The sequence below is a fragment of the Nematolebias whitei genome, chromosome 18 (assembly GCF_014905685.2).
Source record: "Nematolebias whitei isolate Nwh7 chromosome 18, NemWhi1, whole genome shotgun sequence".
NCBI classification, from domain to species: domain Eukaryota; kingdom Metazoa; phylum Chordata; class Actinopteri; order Cyprinodontiformes; family Rivulidae; genus Nematolebias; species Nematolebias whitei.
This window is the reverse complement of record NC_056515.1, coordinates 32,817,542-32,835,106: the sequence shown is the minus strand read 5'-3', so window position 1 is coordinate 32,835,106 and position 17,565 is coordinate 32,817,542. Positions and strand designations below refer to the sequence as shown.

At 38.3% G+C, this 17,565-nt stretch overlaps 1 protein-coding gene across 2 annotated transcripts in view; it reads right to left on the bottom strand.

The window, feature by feature from the left end:
• Window positions 1-1,712: 1,712 nt before the first annotated feature.
• LOC119425096 (splicing factor SWAP) overlaps window positions 1,713-17,565 on the bottom strand; it is a 54,083-nt gene continuing 38,230 nt past the window's right edge. For both annotated transcript variants that reach the window (XM_037692619.1, XM_037692620.1), the window contains exons 15-19: window positions 16,631-17,010; window positions 13,490-13,615; window positions 12,973-13,104; window positions 11,220-11,292; window positions 1,713-2,083 (exon numbers count right to left, since the gene is read on the bottom strand). In XM_037692619.1, the coding sequence (XP_037548547.1) occupies window positions 2,018-2,083; window positions 11,220-11,292; window positions 12,973-13,104; window positions 13,490-13,615; window positions 16,631-17,010 (777 nt within the window). In that variant the 3' untranslated portion in view covers window positions 1,713-2,017. The remainder of the gene's footprint in view (window positions 2,084-11,219; window positions 11,293-12,972; window positions 13,105-13,489; window positions 13,616-16,630; window positions 17,011-17,565) is intronic.

Genomic DNA, 17,565 nt, shown 5'->3' with positions numbered 1-17,565 from the left:
GTGTGTTCAAATAGTTTCCTTTAAAAGTAATCGTGCTTAGCCAGTTTTGAAAACACTGTGTATGTATATGTATATATACATACAAAACTTTTAGTTCATATATATATATATATATATATATATATAGATATGAACTAGAAGTTTTGTTTCCCCTCTAAATTACCTGCCTGCATCAGAATTGCCTTGATATTTTATTGATTACTTTTATGACTCAGCATGGCCTTAAAAAATTTCAGTCTGAACATCTCTTCCTTTACGAGCTGGAACGCTGCCTGAGGTAATCAAGCTGGGTTTTACGAACAATTTCTGGATACTGGTTTAACTTTACTCTGGTGGTGTCATTTCAGAAGCGACAAGGACGCTGAGAACATCAGACAATCTACCTTTTAGGGTTTCAAGGCTGCTGTGAGAATAAACTTCATACAATCAATAGAAGTGAAAGCTTGAGGCCAGTAAACATAATTTCCCTTTATCCTTTTAGTGCATCACAAATGAATGTCAAATAAACAGATTGTAGACGGGCAAGTCAGGCTGAGACTCTAAGACACGTCAAAAAATATAAAAGAAGAATAAACATACCAAGTGAAGGTTATGCAAACATCTTTTCCTGTCATTTAAATTACAGAAATACTTCCTGTTTGACTTCAATATAACTGATAATAGTGTTTGGATTAATACTAACGTTACCCTTTTAGATATTTGTAGACCAATTTCCAATTTATATTCATTTTTTATTCTGAAAATAACTGACAAATAAAAAAAAGTGAGAAAATACTTGAAATCATACAATTTTTCTGGAAGTCTGACTGGGATGTTTTGAGATTTTCTTTATTTTATTCTTAATGAAGAAAAATATTTTGGTTAGTTCCACATTGAGAGGATGACATCTCCAAAATCTCAGCTCATTAGCTACTGACAAATAAATAAATAATTTTCCAAAAGGTAACATTTCAGACCAGCAGCTGCCATCACCTCCAACATGAAGTAGCTGCAGCTCACAGAACTCTTCCAATTGAAAAAGAAAACTATATATTTTTTATTTTTACAAATAAGTTGCTTAAGAATTTCAAACATCCATGTTCAGGATGTGGCATTCATGGCCATCTAACGATTTTCCATCAACGTTCAGTTTGTTATTTATAATGCAGAAGAAAATCTTAACCAGTTTAATTACGATAAGTTTGTTCTGATAATTTTGTGATCAGATTTTTTTCTTCACCCCAAGTCCAAAACGAAAGAGCAACCAACTAAACACAATTAGTAACACATAATATAGTATTTACAGTACAAATTAACTCATGTTCATCCTAAAGAAATCTGACCCGACACTTGGTTTAAAAGAAACTGATGAGACAAAAAATAAATCAAGATTGAAACTTTATTGACTGTTTGGGTTTACAAAGTTGTTCAGCATTCAGTTCATTACAGTACAAACCTGGAACAGAAAAAAGAAGGCCACACACTAAAGCTGAGGGCTAGAATAAAAAAAGAAGCCTTTTTTCAGTCGAAGGGTGAAGTGACTGAGAGAAAGGCAGAGAGGGAAACCAGCAGAGAGCAGAAGGAAAGGAACGGAGGAAATGACCCAAACAGACCTTCATAGAAGGAGGTAAATACTGCAGCTCCTCATAAAAAGCTGCAAAAATGACTGACATCATTTATTGTAAAACAGGATGCAACAAATAAAACTAAGATTATTTCACAACTGATTCTTGATGACAAAAAAAAACCCCTCTCAGCTGGGACTAAATCTCTCAGCAAACGAACCATCTTCTCCAGCCAAGTGTGAACCCCAACGCTCCAGCTCCACCACAGCTCCGGCTTACTTCGGCTGTTTGACACTTCAGAGGACAGAGTGAAGTGAAACGGACCCTGCTGACACTCACGTAGAAAGAAAACTATATATCTCAGATGAAGACAAAGCTGACAGACACAAATGCAGGGCCAGATGGATCTCCAGGAAGCTGGAGAACAGCGCTCTTTGAGCGGCAGAGTTCGACGTGGCCACAAGTAGCTTTTTTCAGGAAGTGGGAGGCTGGAAGGTTTTGGAGGAGGCAAGCATGGCTCGCACTTTGGCCATCAGATCCTGGAAACAGACAAAGCAACAGGATGTTTTAATAAAGAGCATGCTTACACTTGTGTTACTGGATCAGTACAAATGACCTGAAAGCTCAATCGAGCCCACTATAGGCACCACTCAAGCAGAAAAGGGTGGATTGTTCTCTCTAGGTCGAGGGTGAAGTTCTGCCTCAAGTGGAGGAGTTCAAGTATCTCGGGGTTTTGTTCACGAGTGAGGGAAGAATGGACCGTGAGATTGACAAACGGATTGGTGCAGCATCTGCAGTATTGCGGAGACTGTACCGGTCTGTTGTGGTGAAGAGGGAGCTGAGCTGTAAGGCAAAGCTCTCTGTTCACCGGTCGGTCTACGTTCCTACCCTCACCTATGGTCATGAGCTCTCGGTAGTGACTGAAAGAATGAGATTGTGGATACAGGCGTTTGAAATGAGTTTCCTCTGCAGGGTAGCTGGACTCTCTCTTAGAGATAGGGTGAGAAGTTCAGTTATCAGGAGAGATTTGGAGTAGAACCGCTGCTCCTCCACATCGAGAGGAGCCAGTTGAGGTGGTTCGGGCATCTGGTAAGGATGGGCGTCTTCCTAGGGAGGTGCTTTGGGCATGTCTGACTGGGAGGAGACCCCGGGGAAGACCCAGGACACGCTGGAAAGACCTCCTAGAAGAGCTGGAAGAGGTGGCTGTGGAAAGAGATGTCTGGGCCTCCCTGCCAAAGCTGCTGCCCCTGCGACCCGACATCGGAACAAGCGGAAAAGAATGGATGGAAGCAATTTCACAGGACTTGTCTTTTCAAAGTAAACAGCAATGTTTATTGTACATTTACAGAAAGTGTTATTTTGACCTTGGAGTTTGGCCTGAATGGTATCTTTGGCTCTTTTTCTAGTCTGATAAAACTAGGGTTGCATTTCCTTTTGTGTCCATATCTTGGGAGGTTAGCTGCCGTCTAATAAGCCTTACACTTAAAAAAAATATGGATAATTGTGGTCACAGCAACATGAGATGGATCCAAATGGTCTTTACATCTACAACCTTCTTTCCTGGCCCCTCAGACAACAAGCACTGTGTCAATGAACTGAAAGCATACCAACCAATAGTTGGCTTTTTTATAATCGTTGAGTGATCAGGGTCAAACTAATTCCAACATCACAGCATCCACCAACTGAAACACCTTCCCATGGCTATGCGCTCACAAGAGCATGTGTAACTTCAAAACTTAAAACACAGACAAGGCTGAAAGAGCTGTAACTACGCAACAAAATACTAATGATTGCCAGCAACGCAAAACAATTATCATGATGTTCTTTTATCACTGTGTTTTGGCTCGACTTAAGCAGACCCTCACTAATTCTCCTACGCGTCCAATTGATCTGCAATCAGCGACCGAGCAGGAGAGCAACATTCTGCATTGATACACAAACTAATTACTATCACTTGAAGTAACTAACAGAGAGTATCGGGTAGAGGTTATAACACTTTTCTGTTGTCGGTGCAACGCATTACAGCTCTTCAATGAATAATTATTCCTGGTGTAATTAATCAAACCACTCCCTGAGGCGTGAAAGAGCTGGTAGTAATGCAGCTCCCACTGGGAATCAACTAAGCAGCTTGAAGCGGCCGTGAGCTTACTGATATGTTTTAACTCGTCTATGCCAGCAGACTGCATGAAGGAAATGAGACTGTTAAATTGAACGACGCACGTCTATCAGAGCAGAGCAGCCCAGGAGGTTCTGGACAAGCACAGCAGGCCTAGCAAAAGTTAAAAACAGAACAAGTAAATGGGAGTCTGTCCAATGTTTGAGTTGCACAGTTCAATCCATCTTTAAGCAAATAAAGGTCTGCATACCCTCTTACTTCCTTCCCCTGACATATTTATATGCACTATCCAATTCTAAGGCAACAGTTGTAAGAAAAAGTATTAATTTGTAATAGGTTGCAGCTGAGAAAACTGAGCACATAGGTAGGAAGGTGCCTAAATGCAGTTTTTGGTTTACACTGTCCTTCATTCAGGCGCCTCAGGTGGACTTTTAAATTCTGCTGACCACCAGGCAAATGCTTGCTTTGCAGAACAGGAAGTGTTAATTTGCATTGCATCCCATGGGTGATTCATACACGAACGGGGAAAAAAGAACCCCTGAGCTCTCCTGACAGACGAGACACATTAACAGCTGTAATCACAGAGGGAAGGAGCTGTCACATCAAATCACTCAAAAGGCCATTTTCTCAAAACCCTGGTGAGTCTAAGCAAACAGACGTTCACACACCCACATTTAGACAATTTTTGCTAAATGTGGCAAATAATGCTCCAACTATAATTCAATTCTTTGTCAGCAGCAAGTGTCTTTCCAAACATGAGAGCAGAGAACATTACAAACGTGTCATGAGGGATCCAACAAGTCAAGTTACATTTCTGAAAAGGAATGACTGACATTTGTTATAGAAAACATTAAAAAACGTGAACTTAAATGTTTCTTATTTCCAGTTTTCTTATGCAGTTGACAAGACCAACTGAGAACACTGCATTTTACTAAAGACTAGCAGAGAGTCTTTAACTGGAACAGTTAATACGGCTCCTAAACTTAGAAGTGAATTTTTAATGACTTTGTGGTGAGTGTGAAAAGAATGTGGTGATAAGAAACAACTAGTCCCACAAATTGTGCCTGTTGTTTTTAGGTCTTTTACCACATAAAAAAATAAAATAAAATAAAAGTTCTCAGGCTTAAAAAGTTAAATAAATTGTAACAAGTTTGTGAAAATATATATATTTTTTTTATTTAAAATCGTTCTTATGCCTTTCAAAAAAAAAAAAAGTAAATCCAAGGTCCACTCTGCTCTTGGACATACGTCCAGTGGACACTGTATATCATGGTGCGCTAAGATTCATAACTGCTTCTTGGTCTGTTGCCTTCATACGTCTACATGTCACTACATGAGTGCAGCTACAGCGTGCGCTCTCAGGACATTATTACATGCAGTGTCCCCTTAGTGAGGACTGAACTAGGCAAAATGGTCTTCTCTTACTCCGCTTGTTTCCTGGAATATCTTGCAAAAAGATCTGAAGCTCTCGATCTTGACCTCTCTAAGTGGCTTCAAACATCTGTTAAGTTCCTGGCAAAAACCAACACAGACATGTTCCTGTTTTTAGTTTTCTACATCGCTTTACAACCGAACTGTTTTTGTTTCATTTTTTAATAACATTTTCTTTTATTTGTTCTTCGCAATTTGTATGCATCCTTTATGATTGTCTATTATTGTCTTTGTTGTCTACTATTGTCATCACTTTTTGTTAAAATCAGGTCTCTCTTGTAAATGAGCCCACGAGGCTCAAGGGATTAACTTGTATAAATAAAGATTGAATGAACATATGAGATATACTTTGAGATATCAAATTGGTGTCAAATTTGCTTTGCTGAAAGTGTATCTGAACTTTAATACACAAACACCTACTTATCATTTTCACTTCAGTTTTTGAACCAAGCAATCCTATGTATTTAGCTTACGTCTGTCATGAGAAGCTAAAATGTGTGAAATAGCAGCTGAAGTCCAAAGAAACCCTTTGAAAGATCTTTAGATGTCCGAAGAAATATTTCTTAAGGCCACTTTAAAAAAAAAGAAGTTTGGCTCTGTGGAAACAAAAGATAAACAATGTGGGATGACTACATATTTGCACAGTGCTCTAATTCAAATATACTCCGTTTTATTTTTTCTAACTTTGCTTGTCTTGTATTTTAATTATTACAGCTTCGAGTGCAGTGCAGTATCAACACGTGTTCCATTGATCCATGGTAGTCACCTTTACACCAGAATTTTTGAAGCCAAACCAAGTCCATTTCTGCTCCTCAGAAATACTGTTGTACTGTAACAATGTAAAATTAAATATAATGTTAGTCATAGTGAAGGTGAAATGTGTTGTTACGCATTATATGCCACACAGACAACATGGATGCGTTACAGGCTGGTGTTTATAGGGAGGAGATGTTTGTGAATGTGACAGGAATCTGAAACACTGTCAGCATTTACGTCATTCTACAAAAACATCAGTTAAATGATGCCCTGGTTGTTGCTCTGCTAACACCTGAGTCTGTGACACAGGCTACATGCTCATTTGCATATAGAGCGGCTAGCCTGATCCGATCGCAATGTGCCACTCAGAACGAATACGGACACATATATGAACGTAAATACCAGGTGTGCACAGATGTGCTGAGAGCAATCCATTGCAGTCAGATCTCCTAAGAGTCATGGCAATGGCCAGTCTGTGACATTACTGAAAAACAAACACTGTGTTTATGTTTGGTTCCAATCAGACCAGCATATATTGTTCTGCTGCTAAGAAGTTATGTCTGGTGTAAGTTCACAGTTTTAGACTTGAGGGACGTTTGTTCTTAAATATGAGTTGGTGTAAAAGCTGGATTTGTAACTCTCAAACATTGACAAACTGCCAGGGATGAACTCTCCTTGATTGTTAAGTTTATGTCTTGAGTATTAGATTTTAACATTCCTTTTATCGCAAGGGTCAACAAATAAAAATATGTGCTCTGTGTTTAACATTCTAAACAATACAACAGTAAACAAGTCTAAAGGTTCACCAATTAACTATCAAACAAATGGCGAGGAAAGAGAGAAAAAAATAATGAGGAACGAAGACAAACAGGCGTAAAATGAGAGATGTGATGAAGCAAGTAGCAGCTAGGGACCCTCTGGAAAGCAAAGGCTATTACACAGACGAGGATATGCTGAATTATTCAAGATGTGTTTGTAAAACATCACAGACGGGATATAAGTAGTTAGCAGTTCCGAATAGGGCCATGTTGCAGCAGCATGTTTTCATGAACAAGTTAATGTTGTTTTGTTGAGATGAAGGTGAGAGAAGAGGCTGTGAGAGATAATGAGTACATATATTTTTTATTTGTATATATTTTATTTATTCTTTTCAGTTTTGATGACAGACTAGCATTAAGGCTGGAGACGTGTAGGCCTGTCACGATAACTAAATTTTGCTGGGCGATTAATTGTCTCAGAAATTATTGCGATAAACAATAAATCAAAAAAGTTTGAAATTTGACCATAATTAATTATTATTGTCAAATTTAAGAAGAAATGTTGGTTAATAATTTGTTTTGCATGCAATACCTATTTTCGACCACCGGGTGACAGTATAAGACTGTTTGAACCAAAGGATGGATAGTGAGGGAGTGAGCAGAGTGTCTCTAAGAAAAATGGTAGAGAGGCCCCTTGACGTGACATGGGCTGTCTCTCTTCGGTTCTCAAAATGGCGGATGCTCAGTGTGGTTTGAGCTCTTTAGCATAGACCACAGTTTGTGAGACTGAAGGGTTGTGTGTCCAACCAGGTGGTCAATAGCTCAGGAGCACCACTGTCATACAACAACAGAATGTCTTCAGCCAGAGGCTTCTTCAGATCCGCTGTAAGAGAGACCGCTACAAGAGATCCTTCCTGCCCACAGCCATCAGCATCTAGAACAACTCTTTAATGAAACCAGGATGATGAGTTACAACAACATACAATTCCCCTCTGGGATTAATTAAATATTTTTGAATTATTATTATTGTTTTTTTTTGTTTGTTTGTTTTTTAATAGCATTTTTCACACAAAGCTTTTAATAGAAAAAAAAAAAAAAAAAAATCAGTAAAGAAGTTCTCAGCTTATTTTGCAGAGAAAAACAACTTTTTACACGAAGGCACGGGTTTCAACTGTGAATTTTGGAGCTTCGACAAGACTGTTTTTTTCCCCGAGGTCGGCCTGTTAGCTTAGCTGCTTTTAACAATCTAAAAACACAATTTTGGACGATTAAAATGGATTTTAAAGAGAAAGGGAGGGTTCAGTGAAGAGCACCGACGTTGAGCCTTTTGTCATCCACTGTCTTCAGTAGAAAGAGAGAGACACAAAGAAACGATAAAACCGATAAATGAAAACGAGGTCGATAATTGTCATCATGCGATTAATTGATTTATTGTTTATCGTGACAGACCTAGAGAGGTGTGATGTATTGGTGGTGCATCTGTTATGCAAACACCAAAGGCTCACTTTGAGAGACACTCTGGAACTTGTCCTGCCCCATGTGTGTTTGTGTGGGTGAGATGACAATCGAGTCTGAGTAGCACCAGTGGTCACAGAATGGCTGGTGTTACCTCTTCATTCACATTGTTGACCTTCATTATGTTAAGTCTATGAGCCTCTTGGATACTGCCCACCGCTGGAGACTCCACACTCAATGCAACACTTGTTGCAGGCAGAAATGTTTGTACATTACATGCTTGGTGTTCTCGTGGCTCATTTGGTAAAAGAACATTTGAAGTGCAAATCAGCAAACTAAATCTTTATCCTTTAGTTAAATGTGTTTAATTGCAAGAGCATAAGCAAATAAAATAATACTGCACCACTTTGTGCAAAGCATTCAAACTGGGAAACTGCTGCAAGAACATCTTTTACACAAACAACATGTATCCTTATTTATTTATCTACAAAACAAACTACAACGATGAACAAATGCAATTATCTCGCTGCAGTTTTCTCCAATAATCTACCATATTTTTACTTGCTGAACAGATAAGGCTCAGACATTTTTAGGCCTGCTTTCTGAAAGCAGTGTGATATCAGCCATAACCTGGACAGTAAATGTTTAAACAGGGTGTAGCAGGGGGAATGTGCTGCACAGTAACAATTTATTGGTAAGGTTCGGTTGAGGTTACAGCATGAGAAAAATGTGTGTAGCGCTCAGAACCATTATCTCTAATCTGGACAGACACATACCTCCACTGAGCTACTTTAAATGCTTAACATAAAACTCTATTGTTCCATTAAAACGTCCATTATATATCATAAATATTGACACACAAAAATACCTTACTTTCCTTTTTTAGTCCTGAAATTTAGGAAATACTGATAAAACTGTATACTTTTACAATAAAGCATTTTATTCCAGTATGCCAATGCCACAAATAGGTACAAGTTTTATCTATATACTAATGTGAGTAATACTGGATTATTCAATTCAATTAAAAAATACTTTATTAATCCCAAAGGGAAATTAAATGTTGTAACTTGTTATCCTCGTTTCATTAAGAGATGTTAGATATCGATGGCTGTAGGCGCCATCCCAGCGCTCCTCATCGCTGCAGACAGTCGGCTGCAGGTGCCGGGGGACAATCCTGTCCTGTTATTGAGCAAGTACTTTGATGTTGTGAACCACTTTGGCCATGGCTACCTCAGACAGGTCGACGAGAGAGAGGGCACACTCCAGAAACCATCTTATCACCATCAAACTGGTTGACCCACTATGTGAAAGTGGTACTTATGGGACTGAGTTTGTTGTGGCTTCTCAGACTGATAAAAGTCTTTTGGACGAAAGACGTTTCAACACAAAGTAACCGTCCAGAGGACCTGACTTAACTTTGTTGGATTTTTTTACCTGGATTATTGAGCACGAACTTTGATGTTAAATCAGATATTTTGCTAAAACTTACATGTGGAGATAAATGTGAAAACTCAAAGTCCAGATCAAATGAGTGAAAGTGCCTTAATGTAGCAGAGCAGTGGAACAGAAAATACATTTTCTACACAATCATTTGGTCGGTCATATTGTGTTCCAAGACAAATATCGGTTTCGTGCTTTATTTTAAGGTTTTTTTTTTTTCAAAACGGCCTTGTGTGTGTTTTTATATTTTCATTGTGTTGCGTTTTGGAAGTTAGCGGAGGGTTCAAGTTATAACTTATCGTAACAGTTCTGATGTTTAAAAAAAAAAATCAAATACTGACAACAAATAATAACTTATCCCAGGCTTCAATTATGGGATTCTTAAAAACTAAATTATTTATATATATATATATATATATATATATATATATATATATATATATATATATTCAAGCTACTACGCTGCAGTTCTGGTGATCTTAAGCCTTTTCTGCCCGTGTCTAAATTCATGAGCAGTCAAGAACAGACGTATACCAGTTTTACTCTCTTCTTCAGTGACGAGGGGAAACTTCACATCAAAGATTTTCACAACCAGAGAAAAGGTTTTCAAGATCACCTTTGTTTGCTGCTAATGACATGAAGTTACTTTTGGCAAAAGGTTTGAATGAGTGTTAGTAATGCAGCTTGGCCAATGTTTATGTTCAAACTAGGGATGCACAATATTATCAGCATGGTATCGGTCGATATTAGCAATAAAGTTAAATATCGGGAAACAGCCAATCCACCAAAATAACTCACCAATATAAAAGGTGCTGTTTTTTTTATACCGGTACATTATATATTTATATAGTGTTACATCATTTTCAGCCCCCTTTTTGGCATCTACATTTGGTAGTAGGTCAAATTGACAAAGACCATGCAGAATAATGTATTTTAATTCCACAGCAGAGAAAGTTATGTAGTCTCTGTAAGTAGGTCTAGGGAAAATAATAATAATATTGGTATCCGTTATCGGCCAAATAACTTTTAACATATTAGCATTTCGGATATTGGCCAAAAACCCAAAATTGTGCATTCCTAGTTCAAACAGAAAAAATAAATAAATCGTACTTTGTTTAAAAGTACCTGAATACTTCGGACCAGCAAGGTTCAAAACGTCTTGAACCTGAAGTACCATTGTACTTCCCATAGAAGGAGAAATGGTGTATTTGTTTAAATCCGCAAACAGCTTCAGAATGTTTGCTTAATTTCTGCCAATAAAGTAATCTCATGCAATGTTTTTTTTTTATGTCACGTCAAATTAAAATACAGGTAAAGAGCAGATGTTTTTGTACTGCTTGATGAAGCATAAAACCTTAAAACCTAAAACTAAAAGAGTATGTACTTTCTTTTTATCATGACTGTACTCAACGTTCCAGAGGGACTCCTCAAAAGGATGTGAGCACATCCAACCACTTTGTAAGACGAATCTAAGGATATGACACATCAACATCTCAAGCATATGGTAGGTTTGATGGGGATATGTTGATGAAATGAAAAAGACAATGTAACTCTTGCCAAGACAAAAGCTATAAAAGTCCACTGTGTAAGTGCACAGCACTTTGCATCCTTCTTTTTAGCATGTTGGAAACAAAGAACACCACTCAGTGCATTCATTGAGTCATCTGTAAAGCTCAGCAAAGGATATATCTGACATAAAAGCAAAACAATAAACAATACCTGAGTTATTTTGGACTGCACAGAGGACACTATGGACGAAGACACAGCACTGTCTTTCTCTTGAGAACCACCCCTAAAAAGTAGAGAGGAAAAAGACAGGGAGAAAGAAAAGGAAATCAATTGTGATAACAGCAGAGTGTATACAATATTCATGATATTTCTAAAGCGCTCAAGTTGGACAGGCATCAAGAGCAGCACAAGGAGGAGAAAAGAATCAAAGAACATAAATAGAAGACAAAGATGTGACCTGAAAGAGCAGCAATATCCATCAAAAGCTGACACCACCATCCAAAACATGTGACTGTATAATAACGCAAACAACTGCGGGCTGCGATTTTAACGCCAAGGCGCAGTCCGAATATTTTATTCTCTCTACTCTACAGTCAAACACTTCATTATTCATCAAGGTAATTTTAAAAGAGAAAAAATAAATAAATCATCTGCATCAATTTGATTAAATACAACAGGTGACACGAAACTGCAGAGTAGCCTACAGCGGATGGCATGGGGCTTTTTTAGACTTAAGCCAACATTTCTAAAAAAGCCAGTCTCATTCATTCACACAGTAATTTGCTGAATTGACTTCAAAGGAAAAGTAAAACTTTGATGATGAAAAATAAAAAAATTTAAAATACAAAGAAAATGAAAAAGCCAAATAATCAAAGCGCTCTTAAAAGACAGATCAATCACTTACATTAAAAAAGATTTGTATTGGTCAAGAACATGATTTTCATTTGAAAGAAAATAAATCAAGGCTGAAGTCCTTGTGGTTATTAGTGTTGATGGAAAAATGCTGTTCTTTTTAAAGTCAATATGCAAAACAAAGAACTGAACTGTGCTGTAGGCAACAGATTTTAGTGGTCAGTGTGAGCAACGTGAGAAGCTTTTGTTTTCTCCAAATCACAAACAAGCAAGTAAAAGGCTAGTATTTCCTATTTTTACACAAGTTTTGGATGAAACAATAAATATATTGTGAAAGTCTTGCAAACTTCAGAAGTCAAGATGTTACTTGACCTGGCAAACAGCTGCAGGTAGTTTAGTTATACATTAGTCCCTCTATTATCGCAGAGGTTATGTTCCAGACACCACCGCAATCGGTGAAAAACCACTAAGTAGGAAAACTATATTTATTTTAATATTTATATATATTTTAAGGTTTAGAAACCTTTCCCACACTCTTGCAATGTTCTTAATGTTCTAAACTCTCTAAACGCTCTAAAAGAGCACAGCGAAAGAAAGCAGACTGATGCTAAAATTACTGAACCAATCCCGGGGGCAGACGGGCCATCCCGGCTCAGTTCGGGTTAAGGCCTGGTTCGGGTCGCCCTTGATTATTTTAAATAAACAATCCATGCCGCTCACTCTGGTATCCGCCTCACTGAAGCTCACAGCTTGCTGACAGATCCCACCCCCATCCTTTCTTTTTCTGAGTCTGACAGCCTCAGAAAGAGAAAGGAGGGAGTAGTCCCTCAACGATCACAGAGCAGCCAGGCCACCGGGAAACAATGTGTACAATCTTACAATGAAAAACCGCGAAAGAGTGAGTTGGCGATAGTCGAACCGCAAAGTATCGAGGAACTACTGTAATGTTAACTTTGATGGTGGTGACGAAGAATGCCCTGATTTATTATCCAGGCTATTATTGAGGCCATTGTTGAAACAATCATATCGTTCTTCTGTGAAAAGACAAACATTCCGATGGAAATTATTAGATGTGTATTTTGCTGGATTACTGACTAGCTTGATGAGTTACCTTGAGTGGCCCAGGCTGGATGCAGGGCTAGGTGATGGGGACAAAAGTCCGGGTGAGGAATATGCTGAGACAGAAGAACCTACAGCTTGTACCTGTCCTTTCAATACACTTCTTTTATGTTCAGTAGGAGACCTAAGGGACCAAAAAAAAAAAAAAACAACAAGATTTGTGATTCGAATGTACCCCAATTCATCATATGGAAAGATTGATAAATTTGTGAAAATCTATTAAGGCCAGTTAGTTGCCATTTGGAATTAAATTTGGTCCGAACCAGATTTAAAATACAAATTCCACAATAAATTGTAAATAGTTTGAGTGGTACACGCCACATACAGTTATGGTTTCCTAATAAACTGCAATTATAATCAGAAGTAAAGCAAACATTTTGGACTTGACATGTGATTCTTGATCTTCCATAATAATAAATACTTTAGGTGTTAAAAACAGACCAACCTGAATGTCAAGATCTACGACTCTTCTCTGAGCCCATGCTGTTAACGCCTGCTGTTAAATTTACCTGGATCTCGAATGACCCTTGGGCATGCTGGAGCTACTGCTGTGATGGTAACGATTTCTCTCCTCAAGTCTCCTTTCTGACGAGTGCCCCCTCCTGTCCCTTCTCCCTGGGGAGTGTGAACGAGATCTGACCAAAAATGACAAAAAAAATGTTCAAATGAGCAGAGAGCATTAAATAAAATATGGCAAAATTATGAGAGAGAAGCTAGTAAAACTATACAAGTAGTAGTGGTGAAGAAGGTTTTTTAGAACTGGGATTGGCACAATTTAATTTAAACGCTGTTTAAATACTATGCAATTCAAAATTTTAATTAGTTTAATAAAAAATATATTCCTCTTTTTTTCAGAATAGAGATATAGCCTTCTACAGGGTCCCCTAAAAACACCATATTAAATATTAATGAATGGTCTAGGAGATTAATTACCCTCTTAGGTTTCTTTCTACAATGGGCAGAGCTAATTTCATTTCGTCTGCTGGCTAGTATGAAAAGCATGCAGGTCATTAGCATCCACGCCATTTGCAAACATAAATCAGTTAAAGAAATAGGATGGAAAATTAAACTCATTTTCTAACAAGACAGCCAGAAAGGAACATCAAGATCATGACACGAACGAGAAAAATAATAAGAATTACATTTTGTAATACAAGATATTACATTTGATTGTTGCCAGGTCAGATTTTTACTCTATTACAATAAATAAATACATAAAATCTACAGTAATTCTACAGTTCTGCTGCATAAAATAAATGAAAGTAATAAAACTGTTGCTTCCAGACTGCTTTGCTTGTAATGGTAAACACATAAAAAGCAGAAAAGTTTCATTTACAATGCATATTACTTTTTGTGGAAAACACATACGAGCACACAAAGACAGAAGCTGCGTGCATGATCAAAGTTTTCCATAGAAATAACAACTCACTCAAACAAAGAAACATTTTACAGTTTTACAACAATCTAATGTGTCACCCAATGCACTCATACACGGCATTATTCATAAAAACAAGCTCAGAAGGTCAGTAGTTCATTATCAGTGTTTCTCCTAGATGAATGGCCTTGGCAGTGTGCTTGACGGACAGACGGGGGTGGGGGCATGGTTAGTGGACATTACTAATGCTAGGTTGGAGCCACGTATCTTGTGGCTACAGTTTCCGCTCTCCATCTGAAAGTAGCGGAATGTTCAAGGTAGGGCTGGGCCATATCACGTCGTTCACGATAATACTGGTAAAAACAACTTGGCCGGGAAAATAAATTATATCATGATATGCTAATTTCATGACGTAAATACGTCAGTGTTTCCCCTACCATTATACAAGCGGGGTGCTCCGCCCCGTTAACAGAACCGAGCGCGCCAAACTACCGAACCGAATTGCGCACCCCACCGGTACTGGCGTAATGCTAAGCTAGCCGCGCGCAATACAGCTAAAAAGCTAAAGGCATCACTCATGCTACCTCTTCCCTCACGCTGAGCCCCGCTCCCCCCGCTCTAAACTGCTGGTACAAATGCAGCTCGGCTGTGTCTCTCCCCCCACCCTGCTCTGGGCTTCCGGTATGGACGCGGCTTGGATGTGTCACCCCCACCCCCCCTGTGCACCTGCACTTTAGTTTTTGTGGTGAATTTTGTTGATCTATATTTTGTGCAGACTTTTTCAATCTAAATTACAGAAGGATATATTTTTTTATTTGTATACTTTTAGACTGAATACTTTACAAAATAAAGTAATCGCAGTAAAATTAACACTTGTTGTTGTTTTTTTTAATAGTTTTTATATAATACTGCAAAGCAACATGTTAAACCCGGGACCCGGAGGTCCCGAGTTCGATCCCCGGTCACTGCACATCTCGTGCTGTCTCTGAGCAGGACACCTTATGCCCAGTTGCTCCCGGGGCGCTTTTCATAGCTGCCCACTGGTGGTGGATGGATTAAATGCAGAGAACCAATTTTGCTATTGTATGGGAACATACAATGATGACAGTACATAACACATTATTATCATTATTATTAATTTTGTCAAATGAATAACTATGGTTTCTGTTTTATTTATTTATTTTTGTTATATCACTAAATTTATCGTTATCGTCAGAATGCTCTGAAATATCACAATATTATATTAGAGCCATATCGCACACCCCTAGTTCAAAGGGGTGGGGGATTTTGATAGGCAGGGGAAACACCGATTATCGTAATTTACGGATTATTGAGCACACCCGAATATAAGCCACACCCACTAACTTTAAAAATATTAATTTTGTTGTACATATATAAACTGTGCTTGTCTACAAGCTGCGGGTGTCCACGTTGTAATATGAGATATTTACAGCGAAAGTTTTTTTAAAACTTTTTATTAAATACATACAGGTAACATACACAGTAATTTTTATTTATTTTTTTTTTTTCTGAACAGTGCCAGTAACATGACTGGTTTAAAAAAAAAAAAAAATACAGTAGTCTACCAGGAAGTCATTGATCACCATCTTCACCTTCCTCCTGCACAAGCTTGTGCCGTTCTCCACATAGCTGCCTGCCTGTATCCCAGAGAGCTTGGTGTGCCATTTTAAATGCACAATTCACACTTATTTCAAGTGGTTGAGGCTGCAAATACTTCGTTATACCCCAAGAAAAGAAGGAAGTTTTCCCCGCTCCCTGGGGGAACAACTGTTTCATTGGTCCACTGTGACTTGTTAGGTAATTTTATTGGTCAGATTTTTTTTTTTTTACCTTTATTTATCCAGCTAGTCTCATTGAGTCACAAGGACCCCCCCTCCCCACCCCCCAAGAGGGACATGTATTGTGCAGCTATGTGAGCGCCCGGGTGTGACGAGGCTAAATGTTTTGGCAGAATGAAACTGGTTAGGACGTCAAAAGATAAAATCTATAAATTAGCCGCAGCGTTGTATAAGCCACTGTGTTCAAAGGGTGTGAAAGAAGAAGCGGTTTATAGTCTGGAAATTACGGTAAGTTGAATCGTAGTAACAACCCACCATGAAAAGGAACACATTCAGACAAAGACTTGCTAATGAACCAGGAAATATCTGTGGTGCCAAGTTTGTGTGATCACAAAACATTTAAATGAAGACCTCGTCATAATAACTTAAGTCATAACTGTATGAAACTACACCAAAGTGGTGGGTGTGGATCTTACCGGGACCTTCGGCCTCTCTTGTAGGCAGTGGGAAGTGAGGGTCCGCTTTTCGATCTCGACTGTGACCTCGACCTCCTGTGCTTTTTCTTCTTTTTGTCTTTATCCCTTCCTTTGTTCTGATCTTTGTCTCTGTCTCTCAGTCTGTCCCTATTTCGGTCTCTGTCCCGATTTCTTTCTCTTTCTCTATCCCTCTTCCTCTCTCTGTCTCGGTCTTTGGACATGGTGTGAGAGGCTGATGATGACGAACGGGTTGGGGTTCCCCTCGTGCGGTTGGCTTCACGGTTCTCCAGGAAGAACCTTTGATCTTGAGGCTGCACAGCAGATGGATGACAGCCTTGAGAAGGTGCAAGATCAGACAGAGCTGAGAAGGCATCTTCCAGCTACAAAAAAAAAAAAGAGATCTGCATTACACTTAAATTTTATATTAACATTCTCTAATTGTTTTAAAGATGTGAAAAAATAACGCTTAGACTATTAACTGGATTAAACTTCCAGTTATTAATTTGGACCAAAGAAGCATTAAATAAACTCCATAAACTTCTAAATCAGTACAAAAACATGTCTACTTGAAGAGACATGGGGACGGATAAGCCTTCTAGTGTATGCGTCTGTGTTGAGACTAAAATAGTATTTATCATTTTAATGTGCAGCTTTGTCAGCATTACATAACAACAACTCATGCTGAAGGAAGAATTTAAAAAAGAAAAAGAAAAACAAGTTTGACTGATGAGGGGAAAAGCAGTTTCTGGATAGTTTGTGTTTGAAGTTTGATCTTAAGAGATGCTTTAATAATTCAAAGACTTTCTTTTTTTCTCTAAAAAATTAAGTATCATCTAAAAAATTTATAACAAGGTTACAGGTTTTAAAGTTATCTAAAGAATCTAAACTGGTAGCAGGAGGGTTAAAACTGAACGATGAGATGTCAAGTCGCAGAC